This window comes from Watersipora subatra, chromosome 11, assembly GCF_963576615.1.
Source record: "Watersipora subatra chromosome 11, tzWatSuba1.1, whole genome shotgun sequence".
Classification (NCBI taxonomy): Eukaryota; Metazoa; Bryozoa; class Gymnolaemata; order Cheilostomatida; family Watersiporidae; genus Watersipora; species Watersipora subatra.
Window position 1 is genome coordinate 559,925 of NC_088718.1, and position 24,999 is coordinate 584,923.

At 36.1% G+C, this 24,999-nt stretch overlaps 1 protein-coding gene across 1 annotated transcript; it reads left to right on the forward strand.

Moving 5' to 3' along the window:
• The first annotated feature begins 1,578 nt into the window (after positions 1-1,578).
• LOC137408485 (alpha-(1,3)-fucosyltransferase C-like) lies at positions 1,579-21,911 on the forward strand. Its single transcript, XM_068095029.1, has 6 exons — positions 1,579-2,030; positions 14,682-14,820; positions 18,022-18,191; positions 18,417-18,503; positions 19,578-19,743; positions 20,698-21,911. Exons 1-6 carry the CDS (start codon positions 1,604-1,606, stop codon positions 20,912-20,914), a joined length of 1,206 nt encoding a protein of 401 aa, XP_067951130.1. The 5' UTR covers positions 1,579-1,603; the 3' UTR covers positions 20,915-21,911.
• The last annotated feature ends 3,088 nt before the right edge of the window (positions 21,912-24,999 follow it).

The following is a 24,999-nucleotide window of genomic DNA, read 5'->3' on the forward strand; positions in this document are numbered from 1 at the left end:
GAGTGACCAACATAACATCGCAGCCAAGCCGCATAGACGGAAGAGAACAACTCCCTTTCAGTGAAGCTTATGCATCAGGTGCAATGCATATTGTGACAAGATGTTGTTTAGCTCGCTCCGCTTGACGGGGGACAACTCAGCAAAAACAACAGTTTGTCAAGACAGGCTAGTCTAGTATAAACAGTGGCAATACCTATAGCTCGAACGATAGATTCTGCACAGATATTACTTGAGATCCGATCCTACTCTATGGTACTACTTTATGGTTGCACTCCATGTTTGTACTCTGGCCACTTCGACTTCTATGGTCCACTTGACTTTAAACACGTTATACTGCAGCGGTCCTTGCTTTGTGAAAGATTTCTTTAAAGTTGCCAGTATATTTTCTGGATTGTGAAACATTCGTTGTAGGGTTTTGAAAAGCCCTGCGCTTTAGGGTTTATGCTCTATTTTAATCTAACGCATCTGTGGCACACGAATCAAATGGTTATATCATAGCCATACAGGAAGTAGCAAGCCAAGCTGTGGCTATTACAAAAAATGAGAAATTGAGACAAGCTTGTTTTTACTTCTAATAGATAAGCTATCAGTGGAGGCAGTGATCAATGGAAGGTGGAGTTCCTTTGACATATCGTTGTTTGCGTTCATTTGTTTCTCTTTGAACAGTCACGCTGTCGACCCATTGAATAGTACAATAGGCCGGTAGAGAAATATTATACTCTATCAAATAAACAGTCAAATATATCAGAAACAAATGCACGACTTCTAAGTTACTTCCTAACGAAATAAGCTAATTGCGAAAGCGTTTGATATTTTTTCTATTAACATAAAAGTTTGTCCTCTTAGCTGGTAAGTTGCCTAACGACTCTTAGAACGGGCTTGCCATAATTTTTACTCTAACAAACAATATAACACTGTAGCATATGGAACATTGTACACATTGGTAAGATACAGTTGAAATGTGTAGCGTATGTAACATTGTACAAATATGTAAGATACAGTTGAACTCTGTAGCGTATGTAACATTGTACACATTGGTACGATACAGTTGAACTCTGTAGCGTATGTAGCATTGTACAAATATGTAAGATACAGTTGAACTCTGTATCATATGTAACATTGTATTCAAATGTAAGATACAGTTAAACACTGTAGCACATGTAACAGTATACACGCAGGTAAAATATAATTCAACTACCTTGACTTAGTTGGTATAATATTTCTTAAGGTATCAAAAGAATAGCAAATGGTATCAGGTGCAGCCAACCTTGCCCATCAATATTTTACCATGCCTTTATGCTTTTCTAAGCGCTTTTACTACCTCAATGTTATGCAACATTTCACTATATCGACACAATGAGTTTTCATAAAGGCTGTTCATGTTTGGTTGAATAGATGAACATTAGGTGCAGTTGACCAGCATAATAACCATGAGCGCGTATTCGTAATCGTAGTCGCTTGCGCAGTGTATTAGACAGTAGCCACGCCAAGCGTGTATCGTCTTATTTCACTACGTTTCACCTCGCTAGATCTCATCAGTCAGACCATGCGCATTTGCAGGAGGGTAGCCATGGTGCCAGGCCAGTCACTCCACGGTAGATTCATGCAGAAGATTCTCGTCTGCGCCTGCTTTCTTAGTCTGCTCTACTTCTTCATCATTCTCCCTGAATACTTAACAAAGGAAGAGATTCTTGCCAATACAGAGAAGAACGTACGTCGCCAATACACATCAGCTGCTCCCGCACCACCGCAAAGAAAAGTGAAGAAAATTCTAGCTTGGACTAAGCTGTTTGACAGAGACTTTCTGTTATACCATAACCATAAACCTTTGAGCAGCCATACTGGCTTCGCGTCTTGTCCTATTTACAAAGAGTGCGAGTGGACAATCGAAAAATCAGCAGTAGAAAGTGCTGATGCTGTTTTATTTCACATCTTTCCAAACGATTTCCAGTTAACAGATGTACCAACCTATCGGAACCCTCAACAGAAATGGATAGCAATGAACTTAGAGCCACCGATACGGTTTCGAGGTAAGTGAACTGAGTCAACTTGCGTTCTGTTGGCCTTCCTTTGTCTGGGTTCCACTATTTCTAGAGAAACATCAGTTAGAAAGATGACACTAACTAGGTGATAGGTGTCTGCAGGTGTCTTTACTTGTTTACTCAATATCAAACCAGCTTCTTTCAGTCTTACAGATAATTTACTCGTGTCATTGGAGACGTCAATTTTTTCTATACTCTATACAAATTATTACTTCCTTATCAATGCGTGCAGTTGTCTTAAATAATTCATTTGCTAAGTGGACAGTTGGTACCTGTTAATGCTAGGTAAACTTTGTAATAAATGGCATATGAGTCCTTGGTAACTCTGGACTGGTAGGTGTACATGTAAGTCACTTACACGAGGAAACCTCGAGTAAGTGCTGGCCTAATTACATGCTTATTGGCAGCAAATGTCGACAGAAATATAAACTAGCTGCACTTTTTGTTCAAAGTCACCGAGTCAACTTGCAATTATTTCATTCAAGCGCTATCATTATTATCATTTTTTATTTTACTATGAAAATCGATTTTTGCAGCATTTCAAAGGGTTGATGATACATAGTCATTGTTTTTAAGAAGAATTTTTTGACTTCTTTATGGGTTAGTTGAGGTTCTAGTATGGCTTTGCTAGAGACACTGTAGAGAGGCCATTTCTTTCAATGGACAAATCTTACTTGCATTCCTCCCAGACTCAGAATAATAGCAAAAAGCAATTGATAAAAGAAAACTCCAAACCAATATGAAGAATCGAGTTCATTGTCAGCTATTGAGCTAAAAATACTAGCTGCCGCTAGTATCTTCTATTCAACTAACTCCATTGTAGCATTCAACAATATCTATCCTCTTTAGAGATGGGAAAGGTGAGAGCGCCATAAAGGTTTCAAGTAGCCAGCGTTGACAAGTTAGCGTCTAGTAGCTCTTGGTACTACGGTAGACTGCAGCTAAATATAAGCCTAAACTTTTAATCCTGCGCCTAGCTTACAACGTCTTCAATTGTCTTTTACTCTGTCAGAGCAAACTGGAATGATCAATTATTCCCATTGCTCATCTGTCACTCATTTGAAATATTGCTGAATCGGCTCATCTAGTCAACTATAGTTTTTTTAAATTTTAACTTGTGTTGAAGTGGAGAATCGTGCTCTCTTGCTATTGCAGATTTGTGCAACTTATTATAAAGACTGCTATGCTACAACCACACTACAGAGGCTGTCTGATATTTCAGCATAGTTCCTGGATTACTGAGTGTAGGCCTACGTAATGTTTGTACGTGAGCTGGAGGTACTCTGTATTGTTAAGCTAAAATTCCTTTCATAAATGCCTCCTTTTCAAGTTTGTAGGCACCCGTGAGTTGCTCAATGGTTTTCTAACAACTCTCTCGCAGGCTGTGATTGACCTCAATGTTGGTTAATAATAGTCTAGAGAGATATCCCTTTAGAGGTCAGTTTTATTCACACAATGTCTAACTTGAAGATGAGCAAGTTGCAAAGTTTTCTGTCTGATAAATTTGACACGAACCTTCAAAGGGTAATCAGTAGGGCAAACTTTTGTCAATAAAGTCAATTTTTTTTTACATGTTGGGATCACTTTAAAACACAAAAATACCACATATGAACGCCCTAGGTACATTAATAGCCAAGTTATAAGGTCAATAAATTGTCAGTTTTTATCTTTTAGGTCAATTTTTATGTTTGAGGTCAATTTTCCCTCTTTATGCATACTGGGAATTCAGAATTTCCCTTATTAAGGTATTTGGGTATTTCCCTTTCCTAATGGAAATTTGGTAGGTTTTTTACTTTTGGTTTATTCTCAAGCTTGTATAGGATGAGTCAGCATGACATGATGACATCTGCTCAAGCCACTGGTTGTATTTATAGCATGCCCAATTATATGACTAGTATGCAGTCAGTTTTACACTAGCAAAGATGCCAAAAGCTAAGCAATCAGCTCCTGGGAAGGTTCTTCAGATTATAAGAGAGTTTCCTACCAAGTTTACCAAGACACCAGGCAATGATCTGTATTGTAAACTTTGCAGTTGTGTAGTAAACTCTCCTAAACGATTTTTTGTGGAAAGCCATCAGAAAACTGCCAAGCACAAGAAACAAGTGGAACAGCCAAACCAGTCAACGCAAAAGTTCTTACCAGCAGCATGCAATGCATCCAATATGTAGCTACATGTATTAATGTTATGTTTTCAAACTACACTTGGACAGCTCGATTTGTTAATTAATTAGAAAACTATGCATTTTAAATTTAAAGTCAATAAAGTCAATTCCCCAAAACAATAAGGTCAATTTTTCTGATTTTGAGGTCAATATAAAGTTTGCCCTAGTAATCAGCATGTGCCAGAAACTATTAGCCAATCAAAATCATTCATCTGTGGCTGTCATCCAACCAAAGTCATTGATGTGTGGCGGTCATCCAATCAAAGTCATTGATGTGTGGCGGTCATCCAATCAAAGTCATTGATGTGTGGCTGTCATACTCAAATTTTACTGAATGAAGGTTAGATAACAGTTCCTCGATTGCTATAAACCGAGCGTCAGTCTAAAAAAATATTATCTACTATAAAACTAGCTGGAGGATGCTCTGTAAGACTTGCAGAGGTAGTTGTTACCTTCATACTGCATATGGAACAATGGTGTTGTGACAATCATAACTTTATCAGTTGTAAGTGCTTGGTTTGACAGAATATAAAATAAATACGGCATATTTACAAATTTAAAATTACACTGGTATCAAATGATTTGTTCTGAGCCGCTACAGTAAATATCGTAGAGTTGAGGCCCTTCCTATTTTGGAGGTAGTGGTTAGAAACCTGATATATATTAATACAGACGGTTCTCAGCCTACAAACGAGTTACGTTCCGAACGATTGTTCGTAAGGTGAATTTGTTCGTAAGTTGCTTCAGTGCTATATTTTGTATTATAATTTATGTTCAAGGCCTATATAAGTATATTGAAGGTTTATATAAGTATGTTTAAGGCTTGTATAAGTAACCTGCATTGGTTTATACGGAAAAATTTTTTTAATAAAATTGAGATACGCCGGTGGACGCCGAGCCATGACACTGTATTTCTTATTTACTGTCTTGCCTTATTAATGTCTTGTCCTTTTTATTATATTGTTGTTTTAATCGTTATACTATCACTTATCGTTGTTGTCTTAGTTTGTATGTGTTGTCCTTTTATTATATCGTTGTTTCACTCGTTATGCTATTGTTATATCTGATATTCCGTCATAACACTATCACTTATCGTCACTTATATTGTTGTCATACCAAAGCACGAGCGGTCCTACTTATTCACCTTTTACCAGTGTTCTTACCGTTAGCCGGAACGGTTGATATTATTGTATATAAAGGAGCGCGCTTACTTAGTTGAGCAGAGCAGATAGCCGTACGCTCCTCAGCTGGGGAAATTTCGCTAATAAAAAGCTGAATGAAACCACACGCACTCTCTTCTCTTTATTTAGTAGTCTAGATCGTGCCAGGTAAAGGCCGGCAAATCCCTTTACAATACGTACAGTAAAAATAAAAAAAGTTCTTTGCGCACTGGAGATACGTTCACGCACTTATGCACTGCAACGAACTGGACAGAGAAAGGTGGATGCTGGGTGGTGCTTCTGAGTAGTGACCTGTTCGTATGTACAGTTGTTCATAACTCGAATGTTCGTAAGTAGGGAACCGTCTGTATATACGGATATATATATATTGATACAGTAAACCCTCCTATAACGTAAATTCTACGTAACGTAAATAATTTATGTAAAGTTTTTGCTTTGTACAACGTATCCATATAACGTAATGTGACAATTCGGTACCAATCTTCAAATTCCGTACAAGAGTTCCGTAGCATTAAAATATCGTTTTCTTGCTTGCCGCACTCAAAAGCGAAAACGATATATAGGGGTATCTCTATTATAGGGGTATCTCTATTATTATACACTCGTGCCCTGACAATCCCGTGTGCAGTGAGAGATAGTCAGATGTGCTGATAAAGCACAAAGACTGACTATCTGCGCAATTATACAGAAACACCTGCAGGCGATCATTTGGTGCAGGGGTTAGACTGTCTCCCAAGCTGAGAGTCATGAGTGGGTGTGTCGTTGAAAGCAATCTTATACCCGAGCCTCTAACCCTGGCTTCAGACAAATGCCAGGCAAACAGACACCGCTCTTTCTACAGTAAATACATATTTTTGTTTTACTTATTTTACTCATATAGAATACAATATTTTTATTTTTGCCATTGTCGAATATAAATGTGGTATGATATTAAGAAGAGGAATGCATGTCCTCACAATATTTCTGAGAGACTAAGTGCAGACAGTGGCATGTGTTTCTTTAAGCGTGAAAGCTTTAGTTTGTAAGCGAGAAATATCCTGCCTCCTCTCCAAAAATGGAAATCTTTATAGTTACTCCACCAGCAAGTTTTTATTCTAGTAAAATTGCTTGATTGGTTATGTGGTAGCATTCCTTTTAGAGTGATGTTAGGTGTATGGATTGGCGTATTTTAACAGCTATGTTTTCTACCAAGCTTCACGATATGGTGGTTTAAATGTTTGGTGATGATTTTTAAGGTAAATGATTTGTAAATCGTCACCATTTGAAAGTAAATATATCACCAATTGTATAAATGATATAACCTGGTAATTTTCAGAGTGAGTGATACTGGAACTAAAATGCCCTGGCCTTCTAGTCTTATAATAAACTCATCAGATGGTCTTCAACGCACACGGGCATTAATGAAATAAATGTTTCTAATTATTACAAATACAAAAAAGTTTCTTTTTAAGTTCAAATACACAAAATATATTAACAAAACATTTTAAATTTCTGCATAGAAATATCTCAGTATATCGTGAATCATTTATTTGTGATATCGAATTGTTTGGTACCTTTTAGAAATTTTATGTCTTATTTTAAATTTTACATGTATATCTTATAGTTTTGAGATTAAAAATATGCATATGGCTCTCCTAGAATTAAATTTTGAAACATGTGGTTATTTTCGCTCTCTCAGTCAAAAAGGTTTTCGACCACTGCTTTATCAAATTTATAGTGATAAACTTTCTATGATCAGAGTGGTAACACTATTTTATACGCTAGACATGTGAAAGACATTTTTGGCTTTGCTATCATCTATTGTGCTTGTCTATTGTGCATGTCCGATCAAGAACAAAGCCACGAAAATCTTTAATAGCCTCCAGTGTATAGGGTAACAAAACGAGGCTTGAAATAAGAAATTATTTTATGGCAATTTTATCTAATAGATGTAAATATCATTTTACTAGACTGACAAACTGTTAGGTCTCTCTTGATTAACATTTCATCATCGTATTTCAAATTACTATTGTTTTGTGTTTGTGGAGCATATACGAGAGCGCAGCCTGTCAACTAGTAGCTGTCTTATACTTTCTCTGTTTTTATAATTTCGATGCAGCCTTCGACGAAGTTGATGCGTGTGAAAGTTTATTTTTAGCGAACAATCTGTGTAGGAGAGTAGGTAGACAAGTTTTATACTGATTCAAGGCCACTCCGGAGTAAACTCAAGAGCAACAACTCAGGGGCATGGAGAATCACTAGTTAAACACAACACTTCAGATAAACGATACCACACCTTAGTTTGGCTGACCTTCAGTGTATTTTGTGCGGAACCTGACGGAACCTGACGCACTCCCAGATGCATTAGTAAATCGTCTTGAGCAGGCTTTTGTTTAAATGAAATCATACGCAAACTGATTTGTTGCTGACAATGCGCAGTATGGGACTGCTGGTGAATTTGAGTTAAGAGCCAACGCTACACTTGAAGTATTTAGACAAACTCAAAGGAACTGCCATAATGAACTCTCTTTAGGCTGCCGATATCTTGAGTTCACTCGAGTTAATCCATGCATGCGTTGACAGAGGCGTTGACTAAGGGCTTTGCAAACTTCCTTGGGAATCATCGGTGGTGTTTAAAGCTGCCTCATCAATCACCTATTACTGCTGTCCTTCTGCATAAAAAGAATTACAATGAAAAACTTGTAAAGTAATAATAAATAAATAAATATGTATATATATATATATATAAATTGTTTCCTCACCCGGTTAACCCGTATGGGTGGTATTTTTTGCTCTAACTCGGGTCTCCTACCAGAAACCTGGGAGTTTGAGCACTCGCCTCAAGATCTTAGCTGTTCCCATTAGCGCACTTTTCTGCAACTCACCTGTGTTGATTGTTGTTGGTATCTGGGCAAGCCACATTTTATGCGCCGGTGTTATTGCGCCCAGTGCCCCAATGACTACTGGAATTACAGTTGTTCTTACATCCCAGCATTTTTCAATCTCTTCTCCAAGAGGGAGATATTTCTCTACCTTCTCTTTTTCTTTGCTGGCCATATTGTAGTCATTGGGTACTGCTATATCTATAATAGTAGCTCTCTTGTTCTCCTTGTCCACCACCACTATATCTGGTTGGTTTGCTAGGACATGCTTGTCAGTCCGGATGTAGAAGTCCCAGAGAATCGTAGCGCGGTCATTTTCATTGACCTTACCAGGAGCTTCCCACCAGTGTTGTGGTTTATTAAGACCATATTCATCACATAGACTTCTATACACAACACCTGCAACATGATTATGCCGCTCAGTGTATGCGTTACCTGCTAGCTGCTTGCATCCACTGATGATGTGTTGGATGATCTCAGGCGCATCTTTGCACAGTCTGCATCTAGGATCGCCTCTAGTGTGATAGATTTTTGTCTCTAGTGTGATATATATATAATTTATATATATATATATATATATATATATACATCTCAGCACTTGTATGTCGTCTGTCCAGTTATAGCAATAAAGTCATGGCGATTAAAAATATGCTTCGCACTGAATTTGAACTTGGTACCTCAAGTTCAGCAGGCTGGCAATCTTACCCATCAAGCCACACAGTCTACTTGTGATACAATATTTTAATCGTGCTCGAGCTAAAGTTACTCAAATTAGTCAATTTGCTAATTTGATAAGACATGGAAAAACTTAGCCAATAGCAGGGTTGGAAAAAACCATGGTTTTTATAAAAAAAAAACGAAAAAACAAGGTTTTATTGGTTTAAACCAGTTTTTATGGTTTAAACCGGTTTTTATGGTTTAAACCCGTTTTTATGGTTTTTATTATTTTACCAAGGTTTTTACAATTTTAAGTCTAATTAACATCACTTACTATAGCTGCATGATTGAGTATTGAACATACATATGTGGAATCATCTGTTAAAGATAGTACTGTGGGAGTTGTTATAGGGAAAAAAGAGATAAAACGTATGGAAATTTCAGAATGAGTCTAAATCAAACATGATCGATGAAATACAGAGCAGAAATCTTATCACATAAAGTGAATATTTTACATACAGCTCTATGTATAAGTAGAAACTTTAATCCCAGTGATTAGTCGTGTGGTAGTGTAGAGCAGAGCATAATGCAGATGCATTGCTAGTGTTTGGAGCAGTGGCAGATGTCTCAACTTCTATCACTTGAATATTAGCATCACTGCCTAAATTGGTGTTTTCAGCTTGACATTTTGCTATGTGAGCTTTAAGCCTATCTGCATGACCTCGCGTTACGACAGCACACCTATTACGTTTACTTTGCCTTGTGCCCAATAAATAAAATATCAGTTTGCAAACTTGAAGCTTTTGCCCAAAAGGATTTTATTGTTTTAATTTCTAATTATAAGTAATCCTTTCTCACTGGCTAGACTTGAGAAAGTATTCATTCATTATTAGAGATGATGATTGGATTAGTATATTTCACATGGTTTTTATATTTCATCAGTAAAGAGATCATCATATCACTTGATAAAAGCAGTTGAGAATGAAATTCACTAATTCATTGTTGTGCTAGGATTTCATGTCCATTAGTTTCAACTTGAACTCTGCCATCAATTTACTGCTGTGTCCTAAATAAACTTCCCCAGCTGATAATTACATATAATTGCATTTCTACTGCACATGAACCACTAGAAGCTTAAAATATTGTTTTTCACAAAAAATAATGAAAAAACCGAAAAAAAAACCATAAAAACCGGTTTTTTCGGACTGGTTTAAACCGGGTTTAAACCACTCGGCTTGGACCATTGGTTTAAACCTAGCCAACCCTGGCCAATGGTAACTCCATTATCTGCCACTGTTATTTGGCTGTTGTTTTATTACCTGTGCAACGTTGGGCATTCAGTAGGTTAGATATAAAAACAAGTTCGAAATCTCTGAAGATGTTTTTTATTCTCACTTGCCAAGTAGTTGGACTACTGCCAAGTAGTTGGACTACTGCCAAGTAGTTGGACTACTGCCAAGTAGTTGGACTACTGCCAAGTAGTTGGACTACTGCCAAGTAGTTGGACTACTGCATATTCTAACCAAAACTTTGAAACAGCTTCGAGGCCTGGCTTTGTGCTTTTTACTTTCTGTAGTTAAAGTTGGCCAATAGCTAACTTAGCTGCGAACACACATCTAACTATATATCAAGTGCTTGCCACACCCGGTGAACAACATCCTCGAAGCATCATAGGAAGTATTTTCAAAGTTGATGTCATAGAGTCATCACTGGTTTGTTCTATGAAAAACATTTAGATTGTCTCAAATTTACTCAAGTTATAATTTCATGAATTCCCTTTTGAAAATCTGTTCACTGCATCAGTAAGCAAATATTTGTCAAATAGAAAAGAATTTAAAACATGTCCTTGAGCTGGAAAATACATAAATAGTAGACTCTGACCACAATAGATGCGAAGTACATTCCTTGTTAGTTTTGATACATGAGACAGGAGAGAGTAAAGAGCAGTAAAAGAGAAATGGGCGTAGCAAAATATGTGTTGATGAAATTCTTTTGGAAATATTGCCAATGGCATGCATATTGAATTAAAAGGTGACTCACCATGGTATCTTGTTCTAAAGGCCTGTATGAGTGAGTGTAGCCTCTGCCGATATTTATACGCGCTAGAATGAAGGCTACGTAATGTTTTTGTTAGAATCTGAAGCCTCAGCTCTGGTAACTGCATGTAGGTTACACGCAGTTACCATCAAATACATGTAAGTAGAGTGTAATAACCTTCAGCGTGTCAGTAGAAGAGCCATGATAAAGTATCAACCACTCTGTTAGTATTTGGAAAAAAGTAGAATTAAAGAAAAGAATAAAGTATTGCTGTATGTAAATAGATATTACTCAAAACAGCCATGTGGACTATTGTATTTATTCAAGTATAACACACACTAGCGAATTTCGCCTACGTTGAATTGGGAATGCATGTTAGTTAGTTTAGTTTAGTTTAGTTAGTTAGGTATAAAATAGTTTTTTCATTTTTTTGCTCAACCAGAATAGAAAGTAACAATTACTGTTGAAGACATGCGGATATGATGAGAAAAGTGTGACTTACAACTGTTATATTAGAGACCTAAATAAAAGTATTATTAGTGAAGTGTTATTTATCAGAAATGTAGCTAAGGCACGGACAGTGAAAACAAGCGCACGCTGAATGCTAGTTGTGCAGTTGTGTACTCAAAACAACATAAAGGTACATATCTACAAACAAACGCACAGATACACGTCTACATACAGATACATATCTACATACAGACACATATCTACATACAGATAAATATCTACACACAGATAAATCTCTACATACAAATACATATCTACATACAGATAAATATCTACATAGAGATACATATCTACATACAGATGCATTTCTGCATACGGATACAAATCTGCATATAGATACATATCTACATACGGATACATTTCTGCATACAGATACATATCTACATACAAAAAAATATCTACATACAGATACATATCTACATACAGATACATTTCTGCATACAGATACATTTTTACATACAGATACATATTTATGGATAGATATGTATCTACATATGAAGAACTAGTTACACTTTAAGCCTGCATACATATAGTTAGTTTCAGTGTTTTTTGGTATCCGTACATATGCATACATGATATAACAGTGAATATCTGCATCAATGCACTTATATACAGTAAACTCACATACATATAAGTAGCCTATGCATGGAGTTTGCTTATGAATCTTTTTACTTGTAGAATATCTATTTAGTTTTTCAGCACCTAGTAGACTAGTCTCTAACTTTACTGACTGTGATCTATAATTCTTATCAATGACCACGCATAAATCATATGAAATGAATGACATAAATACAGAGAAGGCAAGGAAAGATTGCCTAGTAACGACTTTGTCATATGATATCATATTGAAAAGTAGGCGTAATGTCTATGATTAGTACATGTTGAGAATTGTACTCAGGGGCAAGATATGTGACTGAATTAAAAAACTAGAGTGTAAAACGGCTGATCAAAACTGAAGAGGTTGATGACATAGTTTAAGGAGCTTTGTTCTGTTTATCCAGTGTCCCATATCAGTTAAGCCTTCTTAGTGTAGAGTGGGAGCAACAAATAGATATTCGGCTATTTTATGTTTAGCCCCACCACACGAAATGCCAGTGCATTTTACAGAAGGATTTCATTAATGCTCTAAATTTCATACCTAAAGCAAAACTAAAATATATTTGTTAGTTTTTGTTTAGACCTGAATTGTTCATATATTTATTCAAGTATACTTATCTAGTAATAGACTAGGTTCCTCCAAACGCCTACCTTCTATAAACCTTTACCTGACCCTAATGCGTGATAGCATATTCAGATATACCTAGCTTGACTTTGTCTAGCTTCGGTATAGAATTGACTAGCTGTAGTGGTACTAACGCAAGGGTAGCAGAACATATCAACCGGATGAGTCACATCCTAACCATCTGAGACAAATTCATGAGTAATGTGTAGCCATGATTTCTATTAGATAATGCTTCGTGGTACACCAAAGATGAGTAAAATAATGCCTTTTCACAATGCTTCTGTGTGTCAGTCTGTGCCCAAAAGTTGGCTTATACTTTATCGGGAAGGAAAGCCAATTGTTCCTTAGCAAAGGTTAAATTGATTTATTCGTCTTTAGAGATTTAAATTGACTTATTCTTCTTCAGGAAGGTGAATACACAAGTACATAGATAGCTGAGCTCCGACCATGTCATGAATACTTGTCGATGAGATTCATTCTATTTATTTGAATGAATTATTCTCATCCTCTAAAATAGACAGCTGATACACTGTGCGCAGTTACTTATTTATCCTTGACATTGGCACACTTCGGTATGTACATGTAAGTAGAGGATCAGAGGTAACTAACCACCCATTAATGTAAGGCTGTGTTAATCATGTAAGTAGAGATGATTATGATTCAGAAATCATGTTTTAACCTCCTGTCTGCAAAATTTACCAAAGTCGTACTTTGTACTGGCAAGAGTTCTGTTATACTTTCACTATAATTTAAAGTTGTAGCAACAGATTAACAGTCTAATGCCGATAATATGTCTGTCTGTTTGTCTGTCACCGTAGCGATTGTTTAAACAAAGAGCATGGCTACCTTCAACTTCAATTGTTAAAGTTGAAGATCTGATTTGCTTGAACTTGTAGCTGAATGAGATTTTCATTCAGCACTGACCTGCCGATGGACGCAGAGGTTGGCTGGTTTTCTTTTCAAGAAACCCAGTGACCGCATGATAAACCTATCCACCTATCAATATATTTAAGGTATACACGTAGGCTCCCATTGCAATAGCCTCACAAACAATGCCTTTGAGTGCTTTTACCAACAAAAGATGAAGCTGGCGCACTCAATGATTCCGATGTCATATGACCTTGGACTGCCATCGCTGCTGTCACACGCCAGAGCTAAATTTCCAGAGCAAATAGAAAATCTTTCTATTTTACAGCTTTTCTGTATTTATGTAAATCTGACATATTGATTGGAAATGCCAATTACAAGTTGCAATTGTAATTGACAAGCTTAACTAGCAATCGTAGCTGGCAATCGTAACTAGCAATTGTAACTGATAATCGTAACTGGCAATAATAACTGGCAATCGTAGCTGGCAATAATAACTGGCAATCGTAACTAACAATCCTAACTGACAATAATAACTGGCAATCACAACTGGTAATAATAACTGGCAATCGTAACTGACATTCGTAACTGGTAATAATAACTGGCAATCCTAATTGGCAATAATAACTGGCAATCGTAACTGGCAATAATAGCTGACATTCGTAACTGAAACAAATAACTGGCAATCCTAATTGGCAATAATAGCTGGCAATAATAACTGGCAATCGTAACTGACAATAATAACTGACAATAATGACTAGCAATAATAATTATCAATATTACTGTCAGTTCATTGAATGAAAAGTAAGTTTTCAAAATATGCCTTTGCCAAAAGGCATATTTTGTAATTCAGAAGTAACTCTAGCCTTTGATTTCTATTCGCTTAAGAGTTAAGACAGTTCTCAACTAATTTAAGATTTCCTATTGGACTATCACTCGCTTCAAATATCTTAGTGAATTTAGGTGATGAGCACAAGGGAAGCATTAAACAGACGCTCACTGACACTAGGTAGGGGGTGGTCATAGTGACCCTCGAACAGGACTTGATGTGTAGGTTATCAGTGGAACTGGGAACAACCTGTACCATGTGTGCAGAAGTTTCTAAGCATGAATAATCAGTGCTTGAAACCTTTTGGTTACAGAAGGAAAAATGGCAAAGCTAGATGGATTGTTCAATGTGACAGCAACTTACGAAGAGGATGCTGACATCTCGCTGCCGTATGGCTTCTACTACAAAAGAAAAACAGCTTTAAAAAACTATCTACCAAACAATAAAAATCGGTAAGCCAGTTACGGTATAATCAGTGTTTCCATGTTTTGAAGGGCTTCAGAGTGCCCTCTACCGACGAATTAACACCCTAACGTTTCAGCAATTCGGAGTTGCACTATATAGATCTTTCCAAGATTCACAATGTGTTCCTCAAATCAAAACTTGTTCAAGTAGACTTACTTTTGGGTCAAGGTCACTTTTCAATTCATGCCTGTAGTCAACTAGTTGCACTAACTTAACCAGAATGCCTGATCGCAAAGCTGACACTTTTTTGCGTTTACTGACAAAACCGTAGTCGAGTAATATTAATTTAAATCCATCAGCAGAGAGTGTTTCTATGATGTTTTAATTTATGATTCATAGTGGAAGCAACTCCAAACCCATTTGAAGCATGCAAACACAGTGAATGTCTTCAGCATTGCCTAGTTCAAAGTCAGTGTATTACTGTTAGTGTTTAAAAAAGATGTTGTTTTGTATTTGTGGTGTTTCTAGAAGCTTCTATAGGCATTTCACATAAATTCTGTTGTAGTTGACTAGTTACTAGCAGCAAAGTAATAACTAACTTAGATTCAGATCTACCCAATCATACTTCACACTGATTCGGCGAGTTTTGAAATGTAAACATTCAGGCCAAGTTATTTTGATGAGGAGGTGGTGTTTATGACATCTTAACAGATGTGGCAGATTACCATACAAAAATCTTAGTTAATGCATATCGCTATCGATTGTCTGTACAACAGTTCAAGTGTCAAGGACGTGCTATCAATTTTACGATTGAAAACTGATATTGATGACGTAAATTGTTTTGATACTTCTCATCAAATGCCAGTTCAGTGTTTTCAAAACACTCGACTCGAGGTTTGTGATTCTATCAATACAGTGCATGATGTTTTGGCCCATTTCTTTAAAAGAAATATTTGACATTGCAAGACTATTCTTACATAATCTTCTACACGACATCAGTTTAAGGCTGCTCATGAACACCTTGCCACACGAAACTATTATTTTTCATAACCAAACACTGACTACAATCTGAGAGCTGTACCAACAAACATCTTAAGTTACATTACAGTTGATCGGTTTGGTGTTTATTTATCATTCACGTAATCTAGCGCTGTACAAAAGAGCTATTGCTGTACTAGAATAATGGGTCAATTCTTTCTTTACACTCAGAGGAAATTCGATACTTTATGTGAAGCAAATTTGCTGGTCATTTCTTTCTTATGGTGGCTTTAAATTCAAAATTCCAGACATGTACAAATCTTGTAGGAACAGTTGCAAAGTGAGTGCTTTCTCAGTTTCTTTATCTCATATTTAGCACAAGTAGCAGATAAATTTTCTGACATAATTGTAATAACCTTGGCAATAACCTATAACCTTAACCATAGCTGACTGAGTATTAAAAAGTATTTAATCAGCACTTATGAGCATAGGTTTCTAAATGGTTGATATTCTGGAACCATATAAATATATATATGCATTTAGAATGAACATATATTTCTCAAAGTTTGTGTACATGTGACTGTGTATCTCTAGTAGCTATGAAAATCTTTGAATTTACAATTCCACATTTTGATGGATTTGAACTCACAGAGATTGCAATTGCAAATTTACAATCCACTCCCCTAACCCCCTATACAATCCACTCACTCTACCAGTGAGCTATACAATCCACTCACTCTACCAGTGAGCTATACAATCCACTCACTCTACCAGTGAGCTATACAATCCACTCACTCTACCAGTGAGCTATACAATCCACTCACTCTACCAGTGAGCTATACAATCCACTCACTCTACTAGTGAGCTATACAATCCACTCACTCTACCAGTGAGCTATACAATCCACTCACTCTACCAGTGAGCTATACAATGCACTCACTCTACCAGTGAGCTATACAATCCACTCACTCTACCACTGAGCTATACAATCCACTCACTCTACCAGTGAGCTATACAATCCACTCACTCTACCAGTGAGCTATACAATCCACTCACTCTACCAGTGAGCTATACAATCCACTCACTCTACCAGCGAGCTATACAATCCACTCACTCTACCAGTGAGCTATACAATCCACTCACTCTACCAGTGAGCTATATAATCCACTCACTCTACCAGTGAGCTATACAATCCACTCACTCTACCAGTGAGCTATACAATCCACTCACTCTACCAGTGAGCTATACAATCCACTCACTCTACCAGTGAGCTATACAATCCACTCACTCTACCAGTGAGCTATACAATCCACTCACTCTACCAGTGAGCTATACAATCCACTCACTCTACCAGTGAGCTATACAATCCACTCACTCTACCAGTGAGCTATATAATCCACTCACTCTACCAGTGAGCTATACAATCCACTCACTCTACCAGTGAGCTATACAATCCACTCTCTCTACCAGTGAGCTATACAATCCACTCACTCTACCACTGAGCTATACAATCCACTCACTCTACCAGTGAGCTATACAATCCACTCACTCTACCAGTGAGCTATACAATCCACTCTCTCTACCAGTGAGCTATACAATCCACTCACTCTACCAGTGAGCTATACAATCCACTCACTCTACCAGTGAGCTATACAATCCACTCACTCTACCAGTGAGCTATACAATCCACTCACTCTACCAGTGAGCTATACAAGGCATATTAATCAAAAGCGTTATAATGAACTGTAATGTACGGTATAGCTTATGCACATGCTTAATTGACGTATTATTTGAGCATTTAAGACTATTATTTATTATTTGAGCATTTGCTATAAGATCTTAGCCATTCTTATAATCGTGCTTTTCTGCCACTGACTTGTGTTGACTGTTGCATGTATTTGGACAAGACACATTTGATGTACAGGTGTTATTGTACTAAACTCTCCAATGACTACTGAAGTTACAGTTGTTCTTATATACTCTTCAATCCGCCCTCCCATTAGGAGATACTTTTCCACTTTATAAGTGCGAGGCAAAACACTTAGGTAAAAGTGACAACAAATCTCTCACTCTCTCTTTTTGTCTCCTCTCTACTTTCTTTCTCTTTTTGCATTTTATAAACCTGTTTTATTTTCTGTTGTGACATTTTACTGTCTCATTCCTGTATTTTCTTAGCAACTCCTCATCCTCAAGTTTCTAGTAGTATTAATAAAACTTTAGTTATATTATTATATTATATGTTACTGAGACTGTAGTTACATTATTGGCAGAACGAAACCAGTCGTATGGATGGTGAGTCGATGTCATACTATGTCAAGGAGAGAGGTTTATGCAGACGACTTGAAGAAGTACATAGATGTTGATATATTTGGAGACTGCGGTAAGAAAGCGCCTACAAAAGGATCTCCTCCGCTTAACGTCGATTTTAGAACAAAGCTGGGTAAGTCGACGCGCTAAGAACAACTGCCTGAAAATCTGTTTGTTTACATGACTAAACCTTTTAGAATAGGTTCACTTTCATGAGGAAAGGTTTTGAGTAAGGGCAAGAATCTTGACACTGTCTGTCAATATGCTTGTGTAAGGAATATTATATGACCTAGCCAATATTCAACTGCGGGTAGGCTCAGGGATGACATGGGTCAATACTCTGTACCTTTTGTTGCAGCTAAGGATTATTATTTTTACCTTGCTTTTGAGAACTCGGACTGCGTTGACTACATTACGGAAAAGTTCTGGACGACACTTTTAGCAGGTAGATATATTCAACAATACTTCTATTAGCAGTTAGATATGTCTAATAATATCTCTATTAGCCGAAAGACATGCCTAACAGTCTCTCTATTAGCAGGTAGATATATCCAACAGTCTCTCTATTAGAAGGTAGATATATCCAACAGTCTCTCTATTAGCAGGTAGATATGTCTAATAACATTGCTATTAGCAGGTAGACATGCCTAGCAGTTTCTCTATTATTAGGTAGATATATCCAACAGTCCCTCTAATAGCAGGTAGATATATCCAACAGTATCTGTATTAGCAGGTAAATATATCCAACAATATATTATGTTCGACACAGGAAAGTGGTTTTTTGTTGATTTGGCGCCGAGGCTCTTTACAGCATCTTAGTAACTTTTAAGATTGCATAATGTTGAAATTGTCAAACAAAATAGAACAAGCATGTAAATTGAATGGAGTAACATTTTAAGGTTTGTAATTTGGGATGTTCTTATGTCATCATGCTTAAGCTCTTGTTAGCTTCTATCTTATCTATGGCTTTATGATGGCAGAGTATTGGATATCTATAGCCGCCCCTTCCCTGCAAGACTAGCAATCAACTCCACTCGAAATGCTCCTTGACTCAATATTGCTTAATAAAACCTTGATACGGCTACAAGTAGGCCTTTATACATAGTGAGATGTTTACAGTTCCCTCTCCTTCATTTGTCATGCGATAGGCAATCAATACTCATAAATCTGTTCAAATTAAATGAAGGCGATTGCACCATGATCTTTCACGCTTTGAAATTTTTACAGAAGTGGCTTCAGCTGCAACGGTCAACAATCTTGTTGTTTTGTGGTTTTACAAGTTATAAGTATTTCTATTTAACATTCTGGTAATCTGCAGATCATATTGGTTTGTTCCTTTTAAACACAAAAGTGAAAACTTCATTTTAAAAACTTGAACTATAAAAACGTGTGCCATTGTATCTGTTTATCTGTTCAGAAGACGCTCTCTGTAAAGTTGTAATTAAAGCCTTTCACCCGGACATTTTGCACGTATAACGCGCGGTAGTCTGAATATTGGTATGGTAATCTGATTCCGCAGGATTGGTGCCAATTGTGAGAGGACAACTTCCCAGATATGAAAAACATGCTCCTCCAGGAAGCTATATAAATGCAGATGCCTTCTTCTCATATGCAGATCTAGCAGAATATCTCAAATTCCTTATAGACAATCCGGCAGAGTACAATAAATATTTCAAATGGAGAGAGTGAGTAGAAATTATTTGGCGTGCTGCTAAACTGCTTGTCTCTTTGTCTTGGTATTGAGGAGTTATCTACTGCTGTGATATTGAGGAGTTATCTACTGCTTGAATCTTCTGTGTTTTAAGAAGTTCTATGAAGTTTGTTTTAAACTGTCCTATTTGCAAGTGTAAAAAGCTGTATTGCATAAGGTTCAAACATATATATGTGTGTTTGTAAATGTATATGCATATATATACATATATGCATATACGATACATAGGCCTATATATGACATATATATATGACACATACATATACATATATATATATATATATATATATATATATATATATATATATATATATATATATATATATATATATATATATATATATGACACATACATATATATATATATATATATATATATATATATATATATATATATATATATATGACACATACATATATATATATATATATATATATATACATGTATATATATATTGTTTCCTCATCCCAATTGAACCAGATGGGAGGTAATATCTACTCAAGCTTGGGCCTCTTACCGAGACCTGGGAGTTTGAGCACTCGCCTCACAATTTTAGCTGTTCCCAATAGCACACTTTTCTGCAACTTACTTGTGTTGGTTGTTGCTAATATTTGGGCAAGCTACATTTGATGTGTAGGTGTTATTGCACTCAATTATCTAATGGCTTGCGGAATAACAGTTGTTCTTACATGTTACCCCATTTTGATCTCATCTGCGAGTTGGAAACTTTTCCACCTTTTCCTTATATACATGTACATGTATATAATTTCACATGAACCCGCTTGTACTTCCTGTTTACAGACATTCATTACCTAATTCATGATTTACCTGCTATCTATCTACGTTGAGAAGTATAGCAAGCCACTGCAAGAACAAGTGGATACAGGTACTGTAATGGAGTCCACAGAGTGATGCTATATATTTTAGGTGGTACACTATTGGAACAACAGGGGCATTTATAAACTTGGATGTCCATTGCAAGATCTGTGAGCTGCTGCACACACAACCAGAATATCATAAAGTATATAACATGTCAACTAGGTACTCCTCATTCCACAGATGTTTTAGCTATCATCACAACCTACCACAAATTGACTTTGAGGTAGAGAAAGCTTATCAAGATGAGTTTGCAAACTTTCTTTGAATCTGATTGGCTGACCATTAACTACCATTGATTATTATTGGTTACTACTAGTTACTATGGATACCCAAGTGAAACATCGACCTTGTCAAAACTGAATAGTGTTTATGGACTAAAGGCTTGTCTTCTTTTTTATTTATAGCTTTTCATTTTAGCAGATGAAGCATAGAAAACCTTTTTTTCTAATCTGAGTTGAAAAAAATATCAAAAAGCTCTTTAAGAGCAGCTCTAACACTGCTTCCCTCATCCTGTTTAAATCACAAAACTGTTTGATGAGAAGGCTGGGTATTTTCTTACGAGTACATACCAAAAAGCGAAAAATATTTACAAACTTTTGAGAAGTAGAAACTGGTCCAAACCTTTTCAATGGGATTCCTAGAATATGATTAACTAGCAAACTTACACGCATGTGAAACAGCTGAACAGTGATTTATTGTCAAAGGTGCAATCAAAGGCTTTATATCAGCAAAAACTAAACTATTTGGCTTAAAATTTAATGATTACATCTTTGAGTGCCAGAAGTTATGGTATTTTACATTGTTATACAACACTTTTTTTTCTCTCATGTGTTCACGTTGAATTGTATTTTGTAAAAACTATCGAAATATTTAGTAAGAACTCCCCCCAAATTGTAGTTTACGTTATACCATAGTTGATAAATGTTTGACATTTTTAAATCTCATTTTAATTTTTTTTGTAATTTATTTAACCAACTACCTAGTTGCCTACACTAACATATTTTGACCTTCTAGTGCCTCGTAGAATTACTCTTTGTGTATTTTATACATTTTGAAAGATTCAGTTTACCTGGTTTGCAGTCTTTTTTTTATAATTTCAAGTATTGTTATGACAGCTATACCAGAAGAGCTAAGTTGGAAGTTGTTATATTACTAACTTTTATTAAGCATAATGCAAATCAAATTAGTAATAAAACCAACACTCGTACTAATAGTTGCTGACTTTTGGTATGAGTTCAACGCTGGTATGTCTCTAGCTATAGTCGAGGCAGCAGACAAGATCTGAAGATTATCTGAAGATTAGACAATAAAATATGACAGAAGGTCAATGACCTTTAATGCTCTTTCATACTTTGAGCAAGTCCATGCAGCTGGTAAATGCTAAGTGCCTTCCTTATAAGAAAAAAACTAATTGTAAAACTCCACAGACAACAAATTATTGCTTTGTACAATTTTTTGAATTTGATGTATTTTTGTTGAGGCTGTACTTTTACAGCTCCCCATAAAACTATTCATAGAAGGGTCCATAAAATTGAACAAAAATAGACTTTCTATATTTCAGATCAGCTAAAAAAAGAGAATTCCAGACCTTTTTTCTGAAATATTGCTGGTTTAATTAAAACTTGCTGAATGTTTGTTTGTAATGTTGTACTTTTATTAATTATGCAAATCCGTTATACATTTTAGTTTTTAAAACTCTCATTGTTGGCTTTAAATACAGTTAGTCAGCAAGTTTCAGGGTACCTTTGGTTTAGTTTGCTGTGACAGGAAAAAGGTTTGCCGGTAGATCGTTTTTTAGAGACTAGACACACCTTTGGGACTAGAACATTCAACTTTCTGTTGTTACGCATATGTGTATGCAGGTAAATATACACGTAAATTGCTAAAATGACCAGTTAAACGACTTGATCAATAGATCAATAGAGCGCCTGCCTCTAGATTAGGATCCCTAGATTCATGCTTCTGTCTGAGCCAAGCTGAATTCACTTATAAACTTGGAACCAGTTTGACCTCTCAAACGCCTGGTTACAGAAAGGGTAAGTGTAAGTAAGTCCTACCATACGCTGCCAGTTGTGTGAACAATTAAGAACAATCATTCCGCTAACGCTGTCGAACAGCTGTGCACCACTCAGAAAGCTGTTTTTCTTCTCACATTGTTACAGTAACTAACAATACTTCTGGAATATTCTAGTTTTTATTTTTAGATTTATTGTACAATTTTAAAGGCGTGTACCAGATGGTTAAAAGAGACTGAGTGTTTGCATGCTTAGCAAAACTTATACCCACCAGTACACTTGTCAATACCGTGCACCGTGGGAGATCGTAATGAGTAATCACTATATTCATAATTAATTTGTGAACTGGCAAAGCAACAAAGTGGTGTAGTTTGTGTGTATTTTATTTCATTACTTATTAGAAATATAGCATTAAGCAAAATGAAGATATGGTTATAATATTAAGTTAAACAAAATAAATGAAAGCTTAGTTGCTACTCGTTAAGTTATGACATGATGAGGCCCCCATGGGCAATAGCACTGCAGCTAGTCGAGGCGCTGGGAAAACAAACAATATAAAATAGTGGTTAGCTCCCAAGATCAGAAAACCAGGTTCAATCTCCATGCGAAGCAATTTTGTTCCTAACATACTAACAGAGAGATGGACAGACGAACAGATGAATACTGCTCTTGTTACAGCAAAGACTAGATAAAAGCCTGGTGTTGCTCGGGTAATAAAAAGGTCTTTGTACAGAAAATTTATTATTATTTAACATATAAAAATCGGTACCATTCTAACTTTCAAGCTTCATATCATGAGAAGAGTGTTTTGTGTAGTTCAAATAAATTGAAAGAAAAGCAGAAAACTTCTGTAAAGGTTTTAAAACTTTTTCAAACAACTTTAACTTTGATGTAACCTATCATGAAAAGAGTGTTTTGTTGAAATGAATTAAGAGAAAAAATAATACTCTGTAAAGGTGTTTAAATGTAAAATAATTAGCAAGTAATGGCTAAATAAAGTCTGTTTTGCTACGACTACAAGGAACAATGATTTGGTATACAATTGTATGATTTTAATTTGTTTCAGTGTTGGCATCGTAATGCGAAAATATCATATGGATTGGTATAGAAACCCATAGCAGTTATGTAATGCCAACATCCCCTGAAAAAAACCCTCAAAACTTTATATACGTACTGTACATATTCAAAATTAGCAACCAAACAATATGTTAACCTTAGTAACTATAGTTACCTACGGTAACTTTAGTGTATTATAGGTTATGATCTACAAGAAATGTAACATTACAATGTACTACGTGCAGTACGTACCACAAAGAGTTCTGACACGGATGTATAACATAAATGTTGAATTTAACTTAAATAAATTTAGCTCACTAAACATGTACTTAAAGCTAAGTTTTAGTATGAATTTTACTAAACAAAACTTGAACTTTGTCATAGATTAAAATTTTATCACTTATCTGTTTTCAAATTTATTTTTACTATAACTTATAACGAATAATGCTGAACTGAGATAGCGAGCATCGTGTATCTCTTTTAGATGTTGTGGGAGAGATTTGGGCAAGTAGCGTATCAACATTTTCGTCGTAATCAGTACACCGACTGCCAAATTTTAATTTCGAGAGAAAAGTTTGTTGATATGGCATGGCAAAACAATTCCTCTAGTATGGCAAGGATGAAAAAACATTGTGTTTCATAAAGTGAGGTGAAACAATTTTATAACAGGGCATCGTAACCCGGTGCATCGTAACCCGGTGCATCGTAACCCGGTGCATCGTAACCCGGTGCATCGTAACCCGGTGCATCGTAACCCGGTGCATCGTAACCCGGTGCATCGTAACGCGTGGGTGCACTGTATTAGTTAATAACTTAGCGTCTGCAATCATGAGAAGGTTATACAGTATATGGTAAAAGTGACAGAAATGGTGAGAACATCTTAGCCTTGTGGTTAAGGACGCTTGCTTACAAACTTGTGATTGCATTCTTCGTGCGGTCGATTCTAGCGCGAAGTGCATTTTTCAATCCTAGATTTTACTCGCTATAGGTGGACAGACACCGGACAGACAGACAGACACCGAACGACTAACTTTGAGATTTTTATAGATCTATAAAGATTATCAAACGCATTGTAGGTCACAATATTAGAAAAGACTTCATGAAGCTACCTATCCATATTATATATTTATAGCAACCTATCCACATTTGCAAGGCTTTGCTTTTCTCGGCATAAATCTCATCCGATGTGATTTTTACTTATAAGTGCAGAAATATTGCTAGCTTAAAGATACCAAATTTCTATGTGAATCTGTTAATTATATAGTGAGAGTGGAACTGA

What these genes read in the sequence shown, in the direction of transcription:
- LOC137408485 (XM_068095029.1), top strand. Translation starts at nt 1,604, where the DNA reads ATGCAGAAGATTCTCGTCTGCGCCTGCTTTCTTAGTCTGCTCTACTTC. An exon ending in GCCACCGATACGGTTTCGAG is followed by an intron (nt 2,031 to 14,681) that starts GTAAGTGAACTG and finishes TTTTGGTTACAG; the next exon opens with AAGGAAAAATGGCAAAGCTA. An exon ending in CGATTTTAGAACAAAGCTGG is followed by an intron (nt 18,192 to 18,416) that starts GTAAGTCGACGC and finishes CTTTTGTTGCAG; the next exon opens with CTAAGGATTATTATTTTTAC.